The 24,688-nt window shown below is 40.9% G+C and overlaps 1 protein-coding gene across 3 annotated transcripts in view; it reads left to right on the top strand.

Moving 5' to 3' along the window:
• The window catches only part of Sptbn1 (spectrin beta, non-erythrocytic 1), a 174,996-nt gene that overhangs the window by 25,620 nt on the left and 124,688 nt on the right, over positions 1–24,688 (top strand). For all 3 annotated transcript variants that reach the window (XM_006993194.4, XM_015986682.3, XM_076546163.1), the window contains exon 2: positions 18,274–18,468. In XM_006993194.4, the coding sequence (XP_006993256.1) occupies positions 18,321–18,468 (148 nt within the window). In that variant the 5' untranslated portion in view covers positions 18,274–18,320. The remainder of the gene's footprint in view (positions 1–18,273; positions 18,469–24,688) is intronic.

Raw genomic sequence — 24,688 nt, 5'->3', positions numbered from 1 at the left:
TCTAGGGTCCCTCTTGAGAGTCCATGGAGTTACCATTGCACTAGGTTTCTACATCTCCCTCAAAATGCCCCGCAGTTCCAGTTGTCTCTCACAGTACTCTATCCCTTCACACCCTCACTGCCTGTTCCCTCCTGTTCCCATCCCTGCCTGCCCCAGCTACCCACACAATCTATTCTATTTCCTCTTCCCAGAGAGATCCATGTGTGTTTGTCATGTCTCCGTCCCCTCCATCCCCCTGCCTTGAACCTTCCTTGTTTCTTAGCCTCTCTTTAACAGCTAATGTCCACTTATAAGTGAGTACATACCATGTTTGTCTTCCTGGGTCTAGGTTACCTCCCTCAAGATGAGTTTTTCTAGTTCTATTTGTTTGCCTGCAAATTTCTTTATGTCATTGTTTTTAACAGCTGAGTGATACTCCACTGTGTAAATGTACCACATTTTCTTTATCCATTCTTTGGTTGAGGGGCATCTAGATTGTTTCCAGTTTCTGGCTATTATGAATAATGCTGCTATGAACATAGTTGAGCAAGTGCCTTGTGGTAGGATGGAGCATCCTTTGGGTATATGTCCAAGAGTGATGTAGTTGGGTCTTGAGGTAGATCGATTCCCTGGCTGGCCTTGAATTCACTATACAGACTCATGATAACTTTTGTCTCCAAGTGCCATTATACTTGTTTTTATGTGGTGCTGGGGATCAAACCCAGGGCATCATATGTGCTAAACAAGAACTCGCCCAACTGTGCCACATCCTTAGCTTCGACTCTGCTTGCTCGTCAGTGCTGGTAAAGGTGCTTTCCTCCCCGTCACAGTGATTCCTGCTGCAGCAAGTTTTACTTCATTCATCTACTGTTTTGATTATACCCATCCCCCTTTTTTGTGCCAGACTTTAATACTTTTCCATCAAGCTCTGAGAGCTAGATAAGAACAGGAAAATAGAAGGGGGTTGGAAGGACAGAAAAGGAAATGCTTGGATGGCCAGATGGTAAGTGCTAATGCTTTAATGGCGGGTGATGGACTTTTTCAGTTGCAGTTAAGACAGGAGGAGCAGTGGAGCTTTGGACATCACCTTAGACCACTTGAGAGGCTTTTAGAACCATCATATAGTCCCTGGGTCCATCACATCTCTGCCAGCGAGAGCCTTTCTCTGCATGGCCCAGGAGTCTGTATTTTTAAGTTCTGAGGTTACTTTGGTGTGCAGCTGAGTCGGGAATACTGGCCTTATTGCCACACCTCAGCTTTCACATGAATAAGTGGAAATCAGCAGAGGTGAGCTGATTTCTTTATGGTTAGAGGAAGCCAGAAGTAAGACTAGACCAGAGGTCTTTCTGAAGTTGCTTGTGCCTCTGAGCAGCAGCCACTCTCCGGTTTTGGCTGCACTGGTGTGGTGTCTGGCTCATATTGCAGTCTCCTTCCTAAAGTCCCTTTTGTTGTTTTTGTTTATTTTTTTATTTTTGGCAGCAGATGTGCCCTGTTTCACCCGGTAGGCTATCTCTTGGTCCATTTTAAAGGGTGATATGTCACAGGTCTTGTGTGGCCACACAACCTGAGTGTGGGCTTTAAGGGTGATCTCAGATCCCTTTTCTCAGGTTGCATGGCTGCACATGATCTCATCCTGCTGACTTCATTGTGAGTTACTTTACCCTTCCTTTCATTAAAAACAAAACAGAAAACAAGAAAAAAAAACTATCTCTTGATACATTTTTGGCTGTAGAATGAATTCAGATGGCACATTTCTATATAGAGAAAAGATAATCTCACACTTTTCCTACTTTTTTTTTTTTTTCCTGAGACAGGGTTTCTCCGTACAGCCCTGACTATCCTGGAACTCACTTGGTAGACCAGGCTGGCCTCGAACTCAGAGCTCTGCCTGTCTCTGCCTCCTGAGTGCTGGAATTAAAGATATGCACCACCACGTCAGCTCTATTTCTACTTTCAATTCCTACAGATTTTTTGAGATTTTAAATTTATTTTTATTTTATGTGTATTGAGTGTTTATGGCAAGAAGAGGGCTTTTGATCCCTTGGAACCGGAGTTATAGACTGTTGTGAGCCACCATGTGGTTACTGGGAATTGAGCTCAGGACCTCTGGAAGAGCAACCAGTGCTCCTAACCACTGAGCCATCTGTCCAGCCCCTGTCATTTTTTTAACTTTTTATTTTGAAACAGGGGCTCTCTAAATTGCCTAAGCAGGCCTTGAGTTCCATATGTAACCCAGGCAGGCTTTGAGCTTGTGATCCTCCCTCCTCAGCTTCCAAGTAGTAGATCTTCCAAGTCAACGTATTTGAAGGATCTTCCCTGTTAGTTAATTCAAGTGGCATCTGCAAAGGGGAAATAGGAAATTCAGTCTCAAGTCCACTGAGATGGCTATAGAGCTCTTTCAGAGGTTATGTTTCTCAAGAAATTTCTGATAAGAAGTAACTCTGGAATAACTAGCTGCTAACCTGCCACGTCTGTCGCCTTGGTAGTGGATGTGTGTGTGTGCACTAAGTTGGCTGAGGGGCTTTAGTCAGAACGTTAAGCACTTCCTGGGATCTATTGATTCTGGAGCATCACATAATGTGGTGTAACTGCTCAGAGGAGGAAGCGGTCCTTGGAATGTGGCATGGTCATAGAGTGAGCACGTCTTACTTAGGTAGAAAATGGAAAGATAGACAGCTCTTGAAGGAAGAGGAGGTTTAATGCCACCCTCAGGAATGACTGTTAGCTGGAAAGATTAGGAAGCTGTGTTCACTCGGCCAGGAAACAAGAACACTGCTCTTTGAGGACCTTTCTGCTGTGAGTAGAACAGAGAGATGTTGAAGAACGAGGGCACTAAGGCAAGGCAGAAAGCCCCTTTCAAAGATGGAGGAGGGCATTGAAAGATTTTAGGCAGGTTTTGTATGTCTTTCAAAACCCACTCGAGGGCTGGAAAGATGGCTCAGTTGTTAAGAGCACTGGCCCCCTTTCCAGGAGGCTGGGTTTGAACCAGATATGGCAATCCCATGACCATCTGTAACTCCAATACCAGGGGATCTGATGCCCTCTTCTGGCCTCTACGAGCAACATGCATCCAGTAGTGCACAGACATGCATGCAAGCAAAATACCCGTACACATACAGACAATAATAAATAAATAAATAAATAAATAAATAAATAAATAAATAAATAAATAAATAAATAAATAAATAAATAAATAAACAAACAAACAAACATTAAAAACTCTAAAACCCCAGTTGAACTATGATGTGAGATGTCTTTCTGTATGCTGCAGATATATGTTGCTTTTATTAGTTGATGAATAAAGCTGCTTTGGCCTATGACAGGGTAGAATATAGCTAGGCAGGAAAGCCAAACTCAATACAGGGAGAAAGAAGGACAGAGTTGAGAGAAACACCATCCAGCTCCCCAAGGAGCAACATACCAGCAGACCAGTAACTCCATGGCCATGTGGCAGTATATAGATTAATAGAAATGTGTTAATTTAAAAGTAGGAGCTACTTAGTAATAAGCCTGAGCCATCAGCCAAGCATTTATAATTAATATAAGCCTCTGAGTGATTATTTTATAAGCGGCTGTGGACTGGGCAGGATGCAGAAAAATTCTGCAAATTTGAGATATGGCCTGTAAATAATGATCCAGGCACTCTGCTCCTACATACTTGCCTAGATTCTGCGGACATGCTGAGCCTGGAGACACTGGGGATTGTAGAAGAGGATGAGTTTTTATACTCGCTCAGAGTTCTAAGTAGAGAAACTAATCAGGTGACTGTGGCAACAAATCAGCTGGGAAATGCTGCTGGGCATGGTAGGGCAGGTCCTGTTGAGGCAGGCAGATATCCGTGAGTGACTTACCCTTTTAAGAGGCTATTTTTTCCCTGGTTCGTTCTCGTTCTCCCTCTCCCCCCCTCCACCTACCTACCTGTTTATTTTGAGTTAAAATGCTATAGAATGCAGTTCTAACAAATTTGAGATATGGCCTGTAAATAATGATCCAGGCACTCCACTCCTACCTACTTGCCTAGAATACCTAAGAAGAAAATAAAACCAGATGAAAGAAATGTCCTCTCATAAGTGAGTGGATAAATGAAACTGTTGGTGTATGCACTGTCATTGCTGAATCCCAGAAGGATTATGCTGAGTGAAGTATCCGGGTCAGTGAGCTACATGTCTGTTTATGTAAAAAATGCAGACAACAGCAACAGGAGGTAATTTAGTTGTGTGAGAACAGGAAGCACAGGGAAGCTTTATTGTGGTGACTATTTCTGAGGTGTGTAATACACAGTTTAGTCTGTGTTATACCATAATAAAACTATTGTTTTTTCTTGGAGAATGCTCAGACAAACCTCCTCTCCACTTGTCCATCCCTCCCAACTGTTGTATCCCATTCAGCCTGCTTACTGTCAAGAAGCAGCTGCCATTCTATGAGGCATATCAGGGTAGGTGAAGGACTGAAGTGTGCAGTCAGAAATCTCCAGAGAAGTCAGCCATTGTGAACATGATTCTGCAGACATGCTGAGCCTGGAGGCACTGGGGATCTGTCACAGGCATGGCACGCGTGTGAACAGCCTACACTTAGGAGTTGTTTTGAGAACCTTTGGTCATCATGGGTAGGTGGTAAGCAACCCAAGGAATTTGGGGTTCAGAGCTCAAGGACCCCTCAGAGGATGCTTGTTCTCCATCTGTCAAGAATAGTCTTGTTGTGGAGAACCTTGTTACCTAAGATGGGTCTGTTTTGCCAGACTGCTGGTGTGTCCAAGACACTGCATATCACATTGGAATCCCACCTGCACAAATACCTAAAATTTTTCATATCGGAAATAAAGTGTTCTTTGTAGAATAAACTGAAGAAAATGTAATTTAAAAAAATAAGTAATTTTAAATTGTCTTTAATCCCACCTCCCAGTTCTAACTACTTTCAAATTTTTCGCATATTATATTTCATAGAAGTATTTTATAATAAAAGTAGAATCACAAGGCTCATACTTTACATCCTCTTTTATCTGAACATTTTTTCCCATGCTTTATATAGACATAGAATATTGCTTTTAATGTACATATTGCATATCTTGTGACTCAATTAATTAAAATCCCTTTTGGGTTTTGTATTTTGCTGAAAAAGTTGGGAAAATAAATTACTTTTATTAACAATCAAGTAAAATAATATATAGATAATTAAAATTATATTGAGAGATATAATTTCTCAATTTATATTACAGAAAAAATGCCTTGATCTAGTAGATATTTTAACCAAAGGGAAGGGAAGTAGTGCCTTTGAGAAGTCAACATACAGTGGTGCTTTGTTATTGAGTGATCATTATTTCATCTGTGGTAGGCACAAAAATAAACTATCAATGTGCATTGGATTGTTCTCTAAGGAAGAGTTCTTGTGCATTTCAGATACATTGAAAAGTGTACATCAAAGTAATAGCAAACATTTTTAATGCTTTTGTGTTCCATGTATTGTTAGATGTGCATGTATGCACATAATGAGTGCTGATGGGACATTCTGTTTCTGTAGGGCATAAATTTCCTTCTAGAAGTTAATCTTAAGAAAATAACTAGAGAGCATTGTAGTAATACCATATTTACAAAAGTGCTATTGTATATAGTAAACAATTGTGTGTTCTGTAGCAGGGGTTGGTTAAATAAACCATGAAACATCTGTAGATATCCTTAGGATATTGTACCTCCATACAGTGATAGTTTGGTCTATGTTTCTGAAAATAGTTGTTCAGGAAATAAAATGGGGATAAACATAACAGTGTGGAATGAAGGTCTGACATGTGTATATACTTCGTGATCTCTGTTGCTAGTCTTAGACCCCTCATGAAGAAAACAGCCCAGCAGCTTCCCTCTGTTGTCTGGTGGCCTAAGAGAAACTCATCACCTGGGAATGCATAGGATAGCCTGTCCACTCAGGTTCCCTGGGGTTCAGTGAGATGCTTTGACAGTGATCGTCACAACAATGCCTGTTTTACAAGGAGGGAGAGAGAATTCATTCGTTACATATCCTATGTTGACTTCATTTAACAGGTACAGCAATAAAGTACAGCCATAGCCTGAAACTCGAAGCCTTCCTCGAAGCCTATTTCCTCTTTACTCAGTTTACCACAGGATTCCCTTCATGCTTGCCTTCATGCTAAGGCTTTGGTTTTTCCTCACAGTTTGCCTGTCCTGGGTCAACTTTCTCTCCGGTGCTTGGTAATAGAAGCTGTGTGTTTGGATTCGGAGTTTATGGTGAGCCTAATAGGTCACTGAACTTTAACAGCTGCCTTTTGCTCAAGGGAACAACTAACTTGTCTGTGGCTCATAGGAGTCACAGGGCAGCTTACCCTGGTCCCTTTCTAAACCATAGAATGAAAGGTCATCCTGATACCACCTAAAAATTGTTCCTTGTATTATAGGAAGAACTTGGTGTGGAACATTTCCTGCATTCTGAAATACTGCTACAGACATTTGGGGAACTGCATTTGGGAAGGGCTACCCTTTGGCTGAACTCTGCTCCAGAATCTGTAGATAGGCAGTTTGGGCACTCTCAGCAGGACTGATGCAGCTGTGCACCAGTGATCTCACAGCTGGAGACTATTCCTCCCAACACCTAGCCAAGAGAAGAGTGTAAGTAACAGAGAAAACAAACAAATGAGCAAAAAAGGGGCTCTTCGCTAGAGTCCCGTCCGAAACGCCTGTTGTGTTGTGCTTGCTTGGGCTGAGAGTAAGTGCACCGTGAAGATGGGGCTGCAGCATCTGGAACCAAATCCAGATGAAGAGGCAGCAAGAGAATGGGCAAAAAGCAAGGAGTGGGGCCTCCTGGATGCACCACTGGGAACGTTCCCAAGCCACCCTGTTCAGCACATACCCATGGAATACAAGTGGCTTCTGAGTGCATACGACTAGTGCTGTGGAAAAGCGGAGTTCTAAAATCTATTTTAGTTTTACTTAATTTAACTAGCTATACAGGACATGTCGTGACCATTTTGTACAGCGTAAGATAGACCCAGAAGCTAGACCAGTTAGGCTTCAATCCCAAGTCCATGGTCTTTTCTCTTGTCCCCTTCCTGACTGCTGGCTTGCAGTCAAGGGTTTCCTGAGACCAGTGCTCTCTGCACAGGCTTGGGTGGTGTCGCTGTTTGTTGTTTTGAATTTGATCTGCCATCTGCTCTTTCAGTTCTAGGTGATTGCTTTGGCCATTGGCCTGTTTTGGCTCCTTTTTTAAATTTTTTATTTATTTTTATTTTATGTGAATGCTCTGCATGTATACCTGCGTACCAGAAGAAGGCATCAGATCCTATAATACATGGTTGTCAGTCACCATGTGGTTGCTAAAAACTGAACATAGAACCTCTGGAAGAGCAGCCAGTGCTCTTAACTGCTGAACCATTTCTCCAGCCCCTGATTTGGCTCCTTTTAAATATTGAAATATTGGAAATATTGATTTCCTGGTGTTTAGTTTGTATTCTTTAAATAAAAGTTGGGAACCCAAGTTGGTCCCTCCATTTGTTTAATTTTACTGGTTCACAAGATTGAAAAGTTTGTGCTTAGACTGTACAGCTCCATTTGGCTCATATAAACCTTAGAGAGAAAGGAAAAACTCCAATAATTATGAAAGCTCTGAGAGAGGCTTTTGAGCCATAATTGGCTTGGCAGGAAGTAGATATAGAAGATAGGTAGCTGCTTATTGTTTCTCGATTTACTTCTGCACTTGCTAAGAGCAGGGAGGAGAGAGAAGAGCCCAGTCTGCTTCTACATTATCTACATTACATTAAAACATTATCCTGGCCCAGCAACTGATACAAGAAAAGTTCTGCAGTTAAGTCCCTGAATGATGTTCTAAGAGCACAACATCTGCAATTATTTAATTCCATTAATAAAGGCTGCAGGTAGTAGAATTCATATGGAAGGTATTTTTCTGGCAGGTAGAGAAACCTTTACATCTGCACATGATTATGAACCCCCTCGTGTTGCTTGGCTTCCCCTTCCTTGAGCCCACATTTCTCATGAGGAGCTAATAGTGCATAATAATAAAACCCTGGCTGGCAGCCAGGACACAGTTCTGGCTAACTTCTCCAATGTTTGTGAAAGTAGAAAAAGCAGTGCAGCTGTTGGACGATAGGCTTCTCAGATGAAGGCACAAATGGTAATTGAAATGTAATCAGTATTTTTGTCATCTTGGTATTATAATCCTTTCTACTTTTGTTATGTTAATTGTTCATTTCTTAGGGTATGTTTTATATTTTTCTCTGGTCTATAATCTACTAAAAATGAGGGAATGCAAATGTTTTTGGGCAGGCGGTGGTGGCGTACGCCTTTAATTCCAGCACTCAGGAGGCAGGGGTAGGTGGATCAAGGGCAGCCTGGTCTACAAAGTGAGTTCGAGAACAGCCAGAGCTGAAACTCTGTCTTGAAAAACAAACAAACAAACAAAAAAACGTTTTAGGCATTTTTTCTTTTCTTTTCTTTTTTTTTAAAAATGACTAAGTAGTTCACATTTGTCAGCTGAAGGCTTATTTTAAATAGCTACACAATTATGCCGTAAGATACCTTCCTGTAAGACTCAGGTTTCAAATAGCAGAAGAAGGAGCTCTAAGACATAGAGTGCCTGAATTCTAAAACTGGCTGGAAGGTTTCACAGTAGGCTCTACATTCCCTGTGCTCCCAGTGACCTGGTTTGGGCCGCTGGAGATGAATTTGTTCTGATCAGTGAGGAGGTGGAATGTGTGCAGGAGTTTCATTGGTACTTGAGGCTTTCAAAGTGTTGTTTAGCAGAAGGAACCCAGCTGCTGAGCACTTCCCAGCCTTTGTGACAAGCTTTAAAGATCCCAATGGCCTCCAGATCTGAACCAGCCCAGCTAAAAATCACTGTCCCCACTGGTGTTTGGGATGTGCTGTGACAACCCCAGCCTTTCTCTCTACAGAGAAGGAATAAGGTGATGGGCAGCTAGGTGGCTTGACCCACATCCCCTGCTGGGGCTGTCTTGAAAATGGGATGGCCTGTTTCCAGAAGGGATCTTTGACCTCTCAGTAGGCCAGTACACTGTACTGCAAAGAATTGTGTTGAGCAGCTGCTGAGAGCAGGACTCTGGTTCCCTAGTAAGGAGGCCGACTCAGCCCTGTCCTCACCTTGCTAGGAAATTGCCTCTGTAAGAGATGGAGACACTGCCTTGGGTGCTTTTTTTCTTTTCTTTTTTTTTCTTATGGAAACAAATATATTGTTAGTTAAGATGGTATCTTTGATACTGGGTGCCCTCACTCTGGGATCTCAGAATAGCAGGTCTCCTCTGTCTTAGTACAAACCTCCCCCCTTCTAGGCGTAGTGCAGGTAATTTAAGACTATCAAATACTAACCTGGTACAGGTGAGGATCGGGGTACCCTGAGGTTAGAAGAGTTAGGCTTTGAAGAGTGGGCGCATCTGTCCAGTCTGTCATGCTGTGGAGGCTTCTGCTCTGTGCCCTTGATGTGCTCACGCTCCTTGGTGTTTCGGTCAGGTTCATGGAGGTTGGTAGCCCCGGTGTCCCTCGCTGACACAGAGCATTGGAGTTACTGCCCCAACTTGAGGCTGGAGACTCAGGCATGGGGAGGAGCCCGAGGAATTGTGGGAAGTGAGAACTGGATATGAAATGGTGCTCAAGGAGTTTTGTGTGTGTGTGTGTGTGTGTGTGTGTGTGTGTGTGTGTGTGTGTGTGTGTGTGTGTTTTAAATAAAAACTTGATTGTGTTTTTGGTATTTGTAGCTTTCTGAAAATTTGTGTTTTAAGTGATTAACATAGTTTTGAATGTTTGACATAAAAATATTGTATTTTGTATAGCAGGCCTGGATTCATAGCAGGCTTTAGTTCATTTCCAGACCTGTCTTTTATTTTTATGACAACATCCATCTCCAAATGTGAAACTCAGGAAGAATATGTGTGTTTCTCTTTTCTGGATATCAAAGAATTCCTCCCCTGACTAAAAGACTCACTGCCCTCCCGAATGACACCCTGTCCCCACAGGCCCCACCTCTGTCCTTTAGCCAGGGAGGCCTCAGCTCCTCCATCTTCTGGAAGCTGATGGTGGAGGCTTGTTAGTGTTGTCGGAGTCAGTACAGAACCTAAGGAATGTACATCATAGTGAGCAAATGCATCCATTTTGTGCTCTGGAGATGGTCAGAAGGGTCTGGCTTTCCCTGCTCACCCCCCGCCCCCCGTGGGTTGGCATATACAGAGAAGGCTGGTCCTGACATAGCACCTGTCTCTGGCAGCAGGATCAGAATAGAGGTGGAAGAGAGCTCTTGCTGTTTAGAGGAAGAGAGGTAGGTACTCACTTTAGAGAATGCATTTGGGGACTGTGTGTACATGGTTGAGGGTGCAAGTGAACTCACTTTATTGAACACCTTTGTAAACAAACTCATACAGTAATGTACAGAAAATTCTGTTGGATTCCACACTGAATATATTGTTTGTTTTTTCCAATTCTTTCAGATTGTGGTGAGGTTTAAGCAAATTGTAGAAACAGAAGTTTAATAGCGTTAAAATGGTTTTTCTGGGATTGTCATGTTCTCCCTTTTAAGTGCCATAGGCCAGCTTTTATGTAACTGTTTTATTTGCAAGACTGCAGATGTCCAAGTCAGCTTGGGAAGCACTGAAAAGCACACAGAGGGAAGGAAGGCTGAGGATGTGCTCAGTCAAGCAGTGAGAGCCATGAGTGGCCTCTGAGCAGACTTCATAAGTTAAACCAGTTGTGCCTAGAACTTAAGTCAATTTGTGAAGAAGTGGTCTTATTTAAAATAAATATTATAGGCAAATCAAGTGAAATCAGTATTTCTTTAGTTCTAAGAATCACTCATCCTCCTTTGAGCCAGGTGAAAATAAATTTCTAATAAAAATTCATCCTTTGCTAAATGAATCTGCATAAAGGGCAGGCTGTCCTTATATGACAGTGATTTTTCTGGGGTCCAGGATTCATATGACTTTGGCAGAAATAGAATCTTTTTTAAAAAATATTTTATTTATTTATTATGTATTCAGTGTTCTGTCTTCATGTGTGCCTGCACACCAGAAGATGACACCAGATCTCATTATCGATGGTTGTGAGCCACCATGTGGTTGCTGGGAATTGAACTCAGGACCTCTGGAAGAACAGCCAGTGCTCTTACCTTCTGAGCCATCTCTCCAGCCCCAGAAATAGAATCTTTATGTTTCATAGTTAGATGCTGGGAGGTGACATGCTGCCACCTGTCATTTTATTGTGAGATTGTTTTTGAGTATTTGCTGTGGCATGGGAACAGGTAGGCTCCTGGGCCTTGCAGGCCTATGTGCATATCAGTAATGCTTGATATACTGTTTTTGTTTGTGGTAATTTCACATATTTTCTTTTCTTTTTTTTTTTTTTTTTGGTTTTTCAAGACAGGGTTTTTCTGTGTAGCTTTGTGCCTTTCCTGGAACTCGCTTTGGAGACCAGGCTGGCCTCGAACTCACAGAGATCCGCCTGGCTCTGCCTCCCGAGTGCTGGGATTAAAGGCGTGCTCCACCACCGCCCGGCCAATTTTACATATTTTCATATAGCCTTTATTACAGAAAATTGAGATATGCATTTCACTTTATAATTTGCCAAGAATTTTGGCACTGGGCTGCTCCAGTGCCAAAGGAAAAAGCTTCCAAATAGAAAGTCCCTTCTGTGGCTGCTCCTCTGTTGTTTGGGAAAGCAGTTTTGGCTTATTACCCTTCACACCGAATAAAGCAGTTAAATGCCAAACTCAGTGAAACCCAGGTTGGTGTTTTGGCATTGGTACTGTTAGAACTATATTCTGATGTTACTTAAAACTGGAAGTAAGTGTAAGGTTGAAAAGACTGTTTATAGTGGTCAGAAACTCCACGTTGTTTGTGAACCCTGGTGTTAGGCTTGTTCTCAGTTAATGAGGTCAGTTTTAATTGCTCTTTGTAAGTGGTGCAGAAGCAAAGATGACCTTTACCTGTCATGTATATTATCATAGCTGTGTATTACTTTTAAAAAATTTAGTTTGTTTTAAATTTAGTGATGTTTGAGTCTGATAAATGAACATTGGAGAAGCTAACCCTGCCTTGTTTTATTGTTCACTTTCAAAATATAGCTGATTTTTAAAAAGATTAGTACTTAAGAAATTATATTTAAAATTTAGATAGCTATCACATGTAGGCAGAGGAAAGGAATAATGTACTTTGTTTAAAATGTTAATGTATAAACAGTAAATGAAGATAACACACTTAATATCAAGATTTTTAATTGAAGAGACTCAGGTAATAAATACGTTTATCATCTCACTGTTCCTTGTTTGGTTCTCTCTGTCAGATGGAGGAAGGACAGAAGGAAGGGTCCCATTCTTCCCTTCCACATTTGATAGAACTGTGTTTATGGTTATGCTGTTTTTAAGTTCTTTTTAAATTTTATTTTTACTTACGTGTCTGCATATATAGTCTCCATGGAAACCAGAAGAGGGAGTTGGATTCCCTAGAACTAGAGTTTCAGACAGTTGTGAGTTGCTAGTGTAAGTGCTGGGAACTGAGCACAGGTTCTCTTTAAGAGCAGCAACTGCCTGTAATTGCTGAATGATTTTCCCAGTCCTAATAAGTCTTTAAAGTATGATGGCGAGATCTGGCTGGTAGGGTGTTTTCATGTAAAAGTAACTAAGCCACTGTGTTTCTCACCACTGGCTTTGTTGTTGTTGTTATTGTTTTGGTTCTGGTTTTTTCAAGACAGGGTTTCTCTCTGTAATCCTGGCTATCCTGGAACTCACTCTGTAGATGAGGATGGCCTTGAACTCAGAGATCTGCCTGCCTCTGCTTCCTGAGTGCTGGGATTAAAGGCGTGTGCCACCACTGCAGCATGGAAATTTTACCTTTCCTTGTTAGCCAAACAAGGGCTGACAATAGTATAGACCGCAAAAGGTTGTTGGGTAGGAGAGAATGAGAAAGCAAGGAAAGCAGGATGGTCCATGAAGCAAACCTTCAATGATGTTTTCGTTGAGTTCCACCAACTTTGTGTTAGAGGTGAGATTGCACTCTTCCGGCTCTGGACACAGCAGTTATAAAAGTATTGTGACAAAAATATCATGGTCACATTGACTTGATCCAGTTGTTTAACTCCTGAGGTTTAAAATAATAGGATGGAAAAATAATACTAGACAAATGCTGCTATCACTCAAAAAAGAATTCATATATTAGCAAAACTGCTTAATAATGTTAACAGTCTACTAAGAAGATAAAATGATTATAATGGGGCTGGACATGGTGGCGCATGCCTTCAACTTCTGCACTCTGAGCCTCATGGTAGGGGATTTAATAAATGATTGATAAATGGACTAAAGTTGATTATAGTAGCTCTCCCTTTGTTATCAAGGTGTAAGAAAAAAATGTCACTACTGTTTCTTCTCAGAGTGGTCAGATTTTATGAGTTTGGGATGTAATCGCTATAGCAGTTGTATGCTTTAAAATTTATTATTTGTTTGTTTGTGAGAGTGTAAGCAAGAACAGTATTTGCTCCTATGTGCATGCTGACTGGAAGCTGACAGGAGCTTCAGGCTGTCTCCTCAAGCCATGGTCATAAAGAACCTGGACATTCTTCACACCTGGGATGGTGTTGGCAGTTACTCATTGTAGAGTTTAAGAGTAACTGGGAGCCTGGAGATTGAACTCAGGCCATTAGGATCAGCAGTAGGTGCTTTGTCCTTTGGAGCCACCTTGTAGACCTTGTCGGGGCTTTGTTGTTTAATTGTTTCTTAAGCATAGGATGGTTTTCTAATACAGTGTATGCTTGTGAATTTGAATTTTAACTCTATGTCTCCATGTTTGTGTACAGAGGATTCCCAGTACAGAAAGGGGAAGTTGTCACTCTCAGAGCTTAGACTTAGCTATCTGAATATTGCAGACATTTTTCTTCACCCATATTCTCCATCTCTCCAAAGACATCATTATCAAACAATGAGTTTGTACAATGGAGTCTTGGGTCCTCTGCAGACATTCACTCCACGAACCTCAGTAGCAGTTGGTGACCTTGTTTACAGGTCACTGGTTGCTTAAGTGTTCTCTGTGTTGGCTGTTTTATACTCATTGCAGAATACTTCATCAGGCAAGTAGTAGTAGTAGACAGGGTATAATTGTCCTGAGTTTTGGTGACTAAATAGTTGTGAAAGCTGATGTTAAACTCTCATAGGTCTAGTACTGAAGAATCTCATATATACAGTTTGTTGTCTTCAAAGTCCTGAGAACAACTTATTTTTATTTTTAATGTTTTTAAAAAAATAGTGGATTAACAGTTCAATGAATATTTTTACATGTCTTCTATGAGTGAAATGGGAAGGTTTGAAGTGTGTGTAGAGCTTGTAAATTCTGTAAGAGCAATTGTTAACTTCTGATTTCTCTCCTGAAAGTGGGTTGGCAGGTGTGGGTCATCCTGTTCATTTACTTGAATTTATTTGAACTTTTAATTAAGATTGGGTAACAAATAAGTATATTCATATGTGTATTGCCAGTGAAAATTCCATGTATTCCCTATTCTCTATTACTTTTTTCTATAAGATCTTACTAGTTTAGATAGTTAAAAAAAAAATACTGTCTGCCAGTTGGTGGTGGCACACTCCTTTAATCCTAACACTCAGGAGGCAGAAGCAGGCAGATCTGTGAATCTGAGAACAGCCTGGTCTATGGAGTTCCAGGACATCCAGAGCTACACAGAGAAACCCTGTCTTGAAGAATAAAATAAAGGAAAAAAATATACTCTCATGGGTAAAAATTAAATTTAAAAAGGAAAACCAAGATTTTAATAATATATATATATATAATATATATATGGAGAAGTATTTTGTTGTATGCGTTCACATTAATTGGTATACTTTTAAACTGAGTTTGTGATTGTGGGGTGACCACTGAGTAACCCCTCATAGTGTCCATGAGCGGCTGGTCAGCCTTAGGGTAAGAAAGAGCCAGGGAGCCCTGAAAGCATGGTCATGGTAGTCTGTGAGTAACAGAAGAGGCCTGCAAAGTAGAGTGGGAATGAACTCTTGTTTCTTCATAGGACAAAACACTGGGTTTACAGTTGCCTATGTGACAGAAAATAAATGTGACATGTTAGGAAATAACAGGATAGATAAAATGTTTTTACTTCGTGATATTCCAGGTATTGACTTTTAAATTTCATCGATAGAGAGAACTAATTGAATGCTTCTAAACCAGGAATGGTAATACTTTGGTTTCTTTCCTAATGGTCACCACCTGTAGTAGTCAGTGCCAAAACTCTAAGAACATTTTGTTTCATGGATGTAGAATCATAGTTTCCTCACCAATGTTCTGTTTTGACCCACTGGTTTGAAAAAGTTAAGTTAGTTTCTGTCTATTGAAGGAAAATATGATAACATATTTGAAATTTCTTTGGATCGTTTGGGAAATTCCTGTTCATAAGGCAAGAGTAGAAACTAATCTGAGAGGGAGAGCTGTTGGCCTTTTCTTAAAGCTATATTATTTTATTTCTTTATATCCACATGTGGACACCTAGTGAAGAAGAGAAGGTAGATAGACGCTTTAAACGGTCTGCTCAAAATCTAGTCACAAAGAACGTGGCCATGACCTGTGTCAGTCTTAGGACAGTGCTGACTTTACTCATTACAGGGCTGTCGCAGGAACTCATACGATGGAGATAGAGTCAGACAGACTTAATCTGCCCTGGGAATACAGGATTGAAAGGGAAAATCCAGCCTGTTGTGAGTTGTGCTCATAGCCGAGACAGCCTCTTGCTGAAGAGATTTGTAGCATGGTCTCTTGGTCGGTAGGTGGCACCAGATACCAAAACTTACCTGGTGAGGGTTTGCACTGCTTGGGTTTCTCCTTGAGCTGGATTAAATCAAATTTTCAGTACTTTGAATAATTATACTCTGAGGGATTAATAATACTATCAAGTTTTTCTTTACTAGAGATAAAATGTTCCAAGACAGATTTTTATAAAAATCTTTGGTGTTGGAGTAGTCATGAAAGTTAACCATCTCCAAGGTCAAATAGTGTGACTGCATTGGCTGGTCCTCCCTCCTTCCTTGACTCTCTCTCTCCCTACGTTATAGTTGTTTAACTAGAAGGTCACTCAGTCAATAGAATTTAGCTTTTTATTTTGTGTTTTGGTGAAATTCTGTAAATATATTGTTAAAATAACTTAAAAAAATAGTATGCCAACACATTTGTCATATTGGGCTTGACTGCATCTGTCAGATGGGAATGCCACTCCCATTAAGGAATTTATGCCATGAAGGATGACTGTGAGAACATGTATTGTGGGTTGTCAGGTGGACTTGGTCCTTTTTCCGGGAGAGCTTATAGGATATGCTGATGTTTGCCAGTGGCTAGTGAGAAATCAGCAAAACAGGAAGCAGTGGTTGGCTTGTGCCACCAATGGTACCATTCCAGCCACAGTTAGTTTGTTTCAGCATGGAGACCCAGTTGTATCTAAGGTATGTGATTATATGTTGGAACTAGAGAAAGCTACATTGGAGGCACAGTAAGAAAATTGTTTCTTTTCAGCATAGGCATGCCTTATTTCCTTTGTGTGGTGCATATATGCGGACCAGTCTTGTGTTGCTGGGTAGACTCTAGTGGTGAGTTCTGCCGACCAGTCTTTGTGCACATTCTTGATACACACTGAGGAAAACATGGGCCAAGTGTGAGGAGAAAGAAGGAGAGGAAGTAACCAGTATCATTTCCCTTGTGATATCTTTCTACTACCAAGACAGGAGTTATCTCCTTCCCCGCCTCCTTCTTAGATTTGCAGTTAACTTCCTTGGATAGTTTGGTACGTTTGACTGAGCCTGAGTCCCTATAGTGAAATCGAACACATACAGGAATTTAACCATACAAATCGGAATCAAGCACAGAGCCTTACTAATGCCTTAGGTCTAGCCAGATCTTTCACTAGGTCCTGTTAGCTGCCCCCCCCCCAACACACACACACACACACACACACACACACACACACACACACACACACACACACACACCACAACCACATTCAGGTCTACCACCTGATAGTGCCAAACCACTTCCATCTTGGAGTAGCCTCCAACCAGCTCTGCTTCTCTTTTTGCCTCCTAGAATCTGTTTTCCACATGGCACCAAGAAGAATCCTTTAGAAGCACACATCTAGCTGACTCAAAGTTCATCATGCTAGATTCTTGGCTGTCTCTGGCCTGGCCCTGTCTAGCTTCCCAGCCTTGTTCCCTTTCCTTCTCTGCACCAGATTCCAGCTATACTGAGGATGCATGCCATGGTGTTTCTTTTGTCTGGAGTGCCGCTCTTCTTGACGTGTGCATCGTCTGTACCTTTTGGACACTGAGACCTGTTTCAGGACTAAGAGGGATTTTTATTACAGTCTAAAACAGCCACTCTCAAGTTCTTCTTGCATTTTATTTCCTTAAACTCCTTGGCTTTTCTTGTGTATTTTTGTCTACCTCCTCCTGTGAGGACATAAGCTTCACTGATGTCATGTATTGTTCTCCTTGGAATCAAGAGCCATGTTGAGCGTGTAGCAATTCCTCAGTATATTTGGGTTCAACAAGTGAGTAATTGCTTTATTGAACAGAGAAGCTGTGTTTAAAGCTAAATATAGTTCCCCTACTCCTTCAAGCATGCTGGGATAAAATGAAGACATCAGTAGGCCAGAATTTATTTCATAGTTATTCCTAAAAATCCACCATGACCCTCAGTGGGTGCCTAAGGAGTGGGGATTAGTATTGGCATTGGTCATAGAATTTATAATAATAATGGCATAAATAATTATAGTATTTATTGAGTATTTACTATGCATGGATACTACCCTTGATGCCATATGCTTACATGTAATCTTAGGCATCAATTTTAATATGTAACTAAGATGTATAGAATAATTTGTTAGTTTTCTTATATAACATTTTATGAATGAGAAACTAGAAGGTAATAGTTTCTGGTGATAGACAATAAAACTAAATGAATTCATTCAAATACCCAAGTAGGTGTTGATATAGCCCTAATATAACTTTAACTTTTTAGAAAAAGAAGAACCATTAGTTTGGCATCCAGCATTTCATTTAGTCTTCTCAACAGCCTGTGAAATCTCCTCCCACTTCTATGTTTGGGAAAAATCATAAAGCAGGTTGGCCAAGGTCACACATTTGAGGGGAAGCAGAGCCAGAGTTAAAAACCAGCTTGGCTCTAGAAGAGAATATCTGGACAAGCAGTAATGGCCATACTTTCTACTTACTATTCTCCCACCAGGTCTGTAGAGACTGTATGCTTTGTATATATAAGTGAGCTTTTCCTTTACTTTTTCACAGAACTCTAAGAAGGAACTGATGTGGAAGAACGCCTGAGACAGTTCAAGATGACGACCACAGTAGCCACAGACTATGACAACATTGAGATCCAGCAGCAGTACAGCGATGTCAACAACCGCTGGGATGTGGATGACTGGGACAATGAAAACAGCTCTGCACGGCTCTTTGAGCGGTCCCGTATCAAGGCTCTGGCAGGTGAGTCTCCTACTTGTCTCCGGATGCTGTGTAGTTCTGTAGTCCTTTGAAAATCAACCATCTCTGCTTGATAAGGTGGTCTTATTGAAGTGGGCCTCACCTTACTTTAAGGTCCTATGAGAGAGCTAGCTGACCCTTGTATAAAATGATTACATTTGGAGAGCTGCCAACCTTAATGGCCAAAATAATTTAGAACATAGTAATGTTTATAGCAATTTAGAAAGAGCTGCTAAGAACTTGTAAGGATTTTTTTATTTCTGGCACATCTTTCATTTCAAAATATTGAAGCATACTGTACTTTATACAAACAAACAAATCAAGCTGTGTGCTTAGTGCCAGTGGCAGACTGGCTGGTCAGGGCCATGCAAGGCTGGTTAGTATCTTGTGCAAGGGCTTCAGATCTGCAAAGCAGCAGTGTCCTCTAGGAAGGACCCATCTAGCACTGTCGGTGAGGAGATTGGCCACTGACTCCACTCACATTAGTGCACTGTGCTCTTCCATGTGCTTGCTTACTCCCTTGCTGTTGCTGACTATGTGTAACAGCTCAGTCGTCCTAGTCAGGAAAAGATTGCATCTCTTTGAAAACTGAGCAGTATCAAATACATACAAAAGAAGAGTCAAACTAGAGTGTATTTAAGGTACTGTGTACTTTTGAGATTTAGAGGGAATTGTTTACAAGTGAGAAAGCAGATTAATGATTTTCCCCTTGGTGTTGTAATGACAATAGATTAAAAGTCATGGCATGAGCAGGTATGTTTACGATTGATTGTAAAAAAAAATAGTTTGATTTTCTGTTGTTTTTAAAGTAGAATTTGATTATAAAGCAAGAAAGAGTCTAACACACATGGCCAAAGTGACAGAGAAATCGCTGGTCACAGAGAAGGCAGATTCCATCTTTAAGACTTCTGGTGGGCTTAAATGACCTGACTAGACCCAGTTTTTTTCTTCTTTATTTTTAGCTTTGTTTGTTATGCAGGCTGTCTTCACAAGGGAGCTCTCTCTCTCTCTCTCTCTACAGTAGTTACAAGGTGGTTGTCCCAAGTCCTAGAAGGCCAGTAGAAAGAGCACATCTGCCTCACCATGGTCCTGGGATCAGTAATTGTTCTGACTGTTCATGACTGGCATCAGAGAATAGGGTGCTCAACTTATATCACTAAACAAGGTGCTCCCAGAGGGAGAGTTTCGTCAGTCCCACCTGAGCAGCAAGGCTAGAGGTTTGGAAGAAGAGGAAAAATAAATGGTGGAGATGCACCAAACCAGATGCCTCAGGAATGTTATTCAACTGTCTTAGGATAATTTGTGTCTGAGTAGTTAGTTGTAGCATGAATTTGTACCACAAACGTGGGGCGCCAGATGTAGCATGAATCTTAAAGAGTCTTATTAATAAAAACAAACCCAAGGCCAGATATTGGGGTGAATGTTGGAAGATCAGAGAAGCAGAACAAGCCACAGCCACCTCACCTTGCCAATTCCTCAGCTGATCCTGTTTCCTCAGACTGGAAGCTTCTGTGTTCTCATCCCAATGACTCTCAGCTGAACTGTGCTGCTCAAGAGCCTGAAAGCTTAACCTGCTCTAGTTCCTGGTCCTCACGCCTTAAATACCTTTTTGCTTCCTGCCATCACTTCCTGGGATTAAAGGCTCTTGTTACCACACCTGGCTGTTTCCAGTGTGGCTTTGAACTCACAGAGATCTGGATGGATCTCTGCCTCCCGAATGCTAGCTAGGATTAAGGGTATGAGTGCCACCATTTTCTGGCCTCTATATCTAGTGGCCATTCTGTTCTCTGACGCCAGATAAGTTTATTAGGGTGCACAATATTTTGGGGAACACAATATCACCATAAGTAGTGGTGATTTAAAGATTGTGGGGGGCGGACAGTGGGGAGAGGGAGAGAGAAAGAGAGGGAGTGTGGGGTGGGAGAGAGTGATCAGGAGAGGTAGGGAGAGTAGTATAGTGTATGTATGTATGTGGGTGTGGGCACAGTGGAGGCTGGAGGCTGGCATCAAGTGTCCTCTGTTGCTCTTCACCTTATTCTTTGAAACAGGGTCTCTCACTGAACCTGGCGACAGTTCTGCCTTCAGGTGCTGGGATCACAAGCATGTGTGACCACAGCTGCCTGTTTATGTGGGTGCTGGGGATTCATTTGGTTGTTTTCTTACTCTTTGTCCCTTTGGGGGCCTGTCACCTAGCTCCCAAGTAAATCACACACAGAGGTTTATTCTTAATTATGAATGCCTGGCCTTAGCTTGGCTTGTTTCTTGCTAGCTTTTCTTAACTTAAACTAACCTGCCTGTCTTTTGCCTCTGGGCTTTGGCCTTACTCTTACTTTTGTAGTCTCTAACTCTGTGGCTTGCTGTGTATCTGGGTGGCTGGCCCCTGATGTCCTTCTCCTTTCCTTGCTCCTGATCTCTCCTCTCCCAGATTTTTCTTTCTATTAATTCTTTCTGCCTGCCATCCCAGCCTATTCTTTTTCCTGCCTTGCCATTGGCCATTCAGCTCTTTGTTAGACCATAAGATGTTTTAGACAGGCACAGTAACACATCTTCACAGAGTTAAACAAATGCAACATAAACAAAAGTAACACGCCTTAAAATAATATCCCCCACCATTCATGCTTGCATACAAGCGCTTTACTAGTGAGCCATCTTCTCAGTCCCTAGAGATCTTTCTTGATCTTGCCTGAATGAATGAATGATCATTCAGTCATTCACTCTGGATTCAGTACTTTGTTTTCTAACTCATTCATTCACATGAAGCTTTACAGCAGTGGTTCTCAACCTGTGGATTGCAACCCCTTTGAGGGTCAGATGACCCTTTCACAAGGGTTGCCTAAGACCATTGGAAACACAGATATTTACATTATGGTTAATAACAGCAAAATTACAGTTATGAAATAGCAACAAAAAATAATTTTATGGTTGGGGGTAACCACAACATGAAGAATTGAATTAAAGGGTCGCAGCATTAGGAAGCCTGAGAACCACTGCCTTATGGAAATCATGGCTATGGTCTATGCTGCTAGATCAATTGGTACTTACTTCTTTTTCATGAATCTTCATCTCAGACTTAAGACAGTTTGTTATCTCTGATCATAAGCTTCATGCTTGGGTTCCAAGCTAACCTATGTTGTCTCATTTTAAGGACATTTTACTTACAAAATGTAGAGCAGTTTCTTGGGGTTTTTCTTCTTTTCACATGTGTATGTGGTGTGCATTTATGTGTATGTGCATGTTTTGGGTGTATATAGATACATGTTTGCACAAGTGTGTGGAAATCCAAAGTTGATGTCTGTTATTTCCCTTAGTCACGCTCTGCTCTATTGATTGAGGGGCTCCCTAAATCCAGACTTCACAAATTCTAGCTAGTTTAGGTAGCCAGCTTGCTCCCAGGACCCCATCTCTGCCTCCAGAGTACTGGTCTTATGGATGACCTCATATTGCCCGGCTTATCATGTGGATCCCGAATGTAGTCCTCGCACCTGTACAGCAAGCTCTTTATCCACTGAGCCGCCTCCCCAGCCCTTGTTTGGTTTTCTCTGTGTGACATCTTTCTATACGTTCAGTCTCAAGAGCCCAGCTGTTCTTAGGGTTGGTCTTTGTCATAACCTAAGGATATTGATTCTAGTCCCAGAATAATTGGGTTACAGTAATAATAACAAGTGCTTAATACTTTGCTTACTGTGCTCTGGGAACTGTTCTAAGTAAATATATTGCATATATGTGTTGTGTATTAATAGTTAATCAAAGCCAGGCAGGGTAGCACATTACTAGCCTTTGGCATGTTGAGGCCAGCCTGAGCAACATAGTGAGACTTCGTCTCAACCACAGTAAAAAAAAGAAAAGTAGCTAATCCCATGACAATTGCATGAGGGAGGCCCTTGCCATCTATAAACTATAGAAGTGAAACTAGAGGCACAGAAAGAGTAAATGCTTTCTCTGAGCACACTGCTGGCACATCACCCTGCTGACCGAGAAGCACAGAGAAGTATCTGCCATCTACAAGACCTTGAGCCCCTGGCAGGATGGAAAAGAATAATTCTAATAGCTTCTTCCTCACAGAAGCTGGGAGAAAAAGCAATCTCTTCAGCCTATGCTGGTCTCAGGTCCTCAGTTACCCTGCTTCAACCTGTCCAGGTTCTGGGGTACTGATGTAAGCTAATGTCCAGCAAGACCTAGATATGTTAAATAAGTAATTAGATTTAAGATTGATTGTTGCCATATACTCAAAAATAAAATTTCCTCTCAGTATGTTTCAGTATGAAAAATTATTTAAATGCTTTTCCCCCATTTTACTAAGTCTTTGAAATACACATTTTATTTTACACATGAGAGACTGGTTAGAATCAGTCTAAATTTAAACACAGAGTCAACAAATGGTGGATAGCACTTTCCACTTTCACATGAGCTGTTCTTGAGAGCTCAAAAGGAAGGCAAGAACATTCTTCAGTCTTGCTGATTTGCAAGGGTTTATGGCATGCTGGTCCAGCCTCAGGCAGTACACTGTGAAGTGAGTTTATGTCTTGTGTAAGTATTTCCCGCATCCCATGGTACCATGCCCACATTCCTCACCTCTGACCAGCTTACCTCAGTGTAGTGAAACATGTGATGACTCAGAATAATCTGAGTACCTGTGACCAGCATTTTATTTGAAGTAAGACATAAAACTTGAATCTTGTAAGAAATGTCAGAAATGTTGGCATAATTCAGTGGGAGAATTCTTGCCTAGCATATACAAGGCCCTGTATTCAGTCACCAGTACTAAACAAAAAAAGCAACCAAAAAATAAATCTTAAGAGTTAAAGGCTTTCTTTTTAAAATTGTGAATGTGATTGTGGCTTAGGTTTTGTAGAATCCATAGAGACTAGAGGAAAGAAGAGAGGAGTATTTTTAAATGTATAACATATTTAGTTTGAGAATATTGATAAAGATAATTAGAATTAATATCTTTATCAAGTCTTATAAACAGTGTAGAAAGAATTTGAAATAGTGTATACTGAAGTAGTTACTATTTATTTCTGAATGAATTCTCTATATTTGGAATTTTTTCTGAAATAAATTTTCAATTATTTTGTAATTAGAAAAAAAATCATAAAATCATCTTAAACATCTTATATAATAGAAATTTGGGTATATTTTCCCTAAAAAAAAAATGGCACAGAGAGATCAAAGGATAAAGCCTGTATGGATGTGTAATATTTGACATAGGATAATCTTCAACATTAAAGTTTCCATTGCACTAACATTTATTTTGATAAATCGTGGACATGGCAAAAGAAATTAACCAGTTACCAGTGCAGACTCAAAGTCAATTTGTTTCACTCTGTGCACTATTTCCCTGCGAACTGCCGGAATTACAGGCAGGCATATCATTTCTAACTAAACTTAAATGCATTCCGTACAGCATCAAAAATAGCTCCTCCACCAGCATGTGTGGCTGGCTGGCTGACTTCCAGTCAGGACCTCACTGTGTAGTGCAGGCTAGCCTTGACCCTTCAGTCCTCTTTTCTCCACCTCTGAGTACAGGTATAATAGGCAAAGTCTTGACTGAGTCAGCATCTCCTGTGAGACCATTTCATTTGATTTTTTTAGAAAAAAAATGATGCTAGGTAGTTTTTTTCAATTTAGTTTATGATATGAATTCTATTATAATAGAAGGATGTCTTGATTATTAAACTATAGATTTGTCAGTAATTTTGACATGATTCACATGGACCAGTAACCCACAAGAAAGTATTCAGGAAACGGGGAGCTAAACATTTAGTTTGTGACTACTAATTTGATTTAAAAAAAAAAAAAAGAATCCTGAATTTATAATTACTTTTAGTCAGTCATTTCTGGTTGCAAAAACTAGAGATGTTTTCTGAATTTAAAAGATGTGGGCTGGGTTTACTGAGAAAGAGCACAGTTGCCTAACATTGGCAAGGCCCAGGGTTCACACCTGGCATTAAAATATTAATAATAGCTGGGCAGCATGCCTTTAATCCCAATGTTCAGGAGGCAGAGCCAGGTGGATTTTTGTGAGTTCAAGGCCAGCCTGGTCTACAGAGCGAGATTCAGGACAGGTACCAAAACTACACAGAGAAACCCTGTCTTGAAAAAACCAAAATAAAAAAAATATTAATAATAATAATAATAAATAGTAGTAGTAGTAGTAGAACACAAAGCCGTATGATAGAATTAAGGGAGGGTAAAAGAGGGTTATTGGAAAGTTTCAGGCAAG

This window comes from Peromyscus maniculatus, chromosome 10 (genome assembly GCF_049852395.1).
Source record: "Peromyscus maniculatus bairdii isolate BWxNUB_F1_BW_parent chromosome 10, HU_Pman_BW_mat_3.1, whole genome shotgun sequence".
Taxonomy (NCBI): Eukaryota; Metazoa; Chordata; class Mammalia; order Rodentia; family Cricetidae; genus Peromyscus; species Peromyscus maniculatus.
This window is presented reverse-complemented; position numbering and strand designations above follow the sequence as displayed.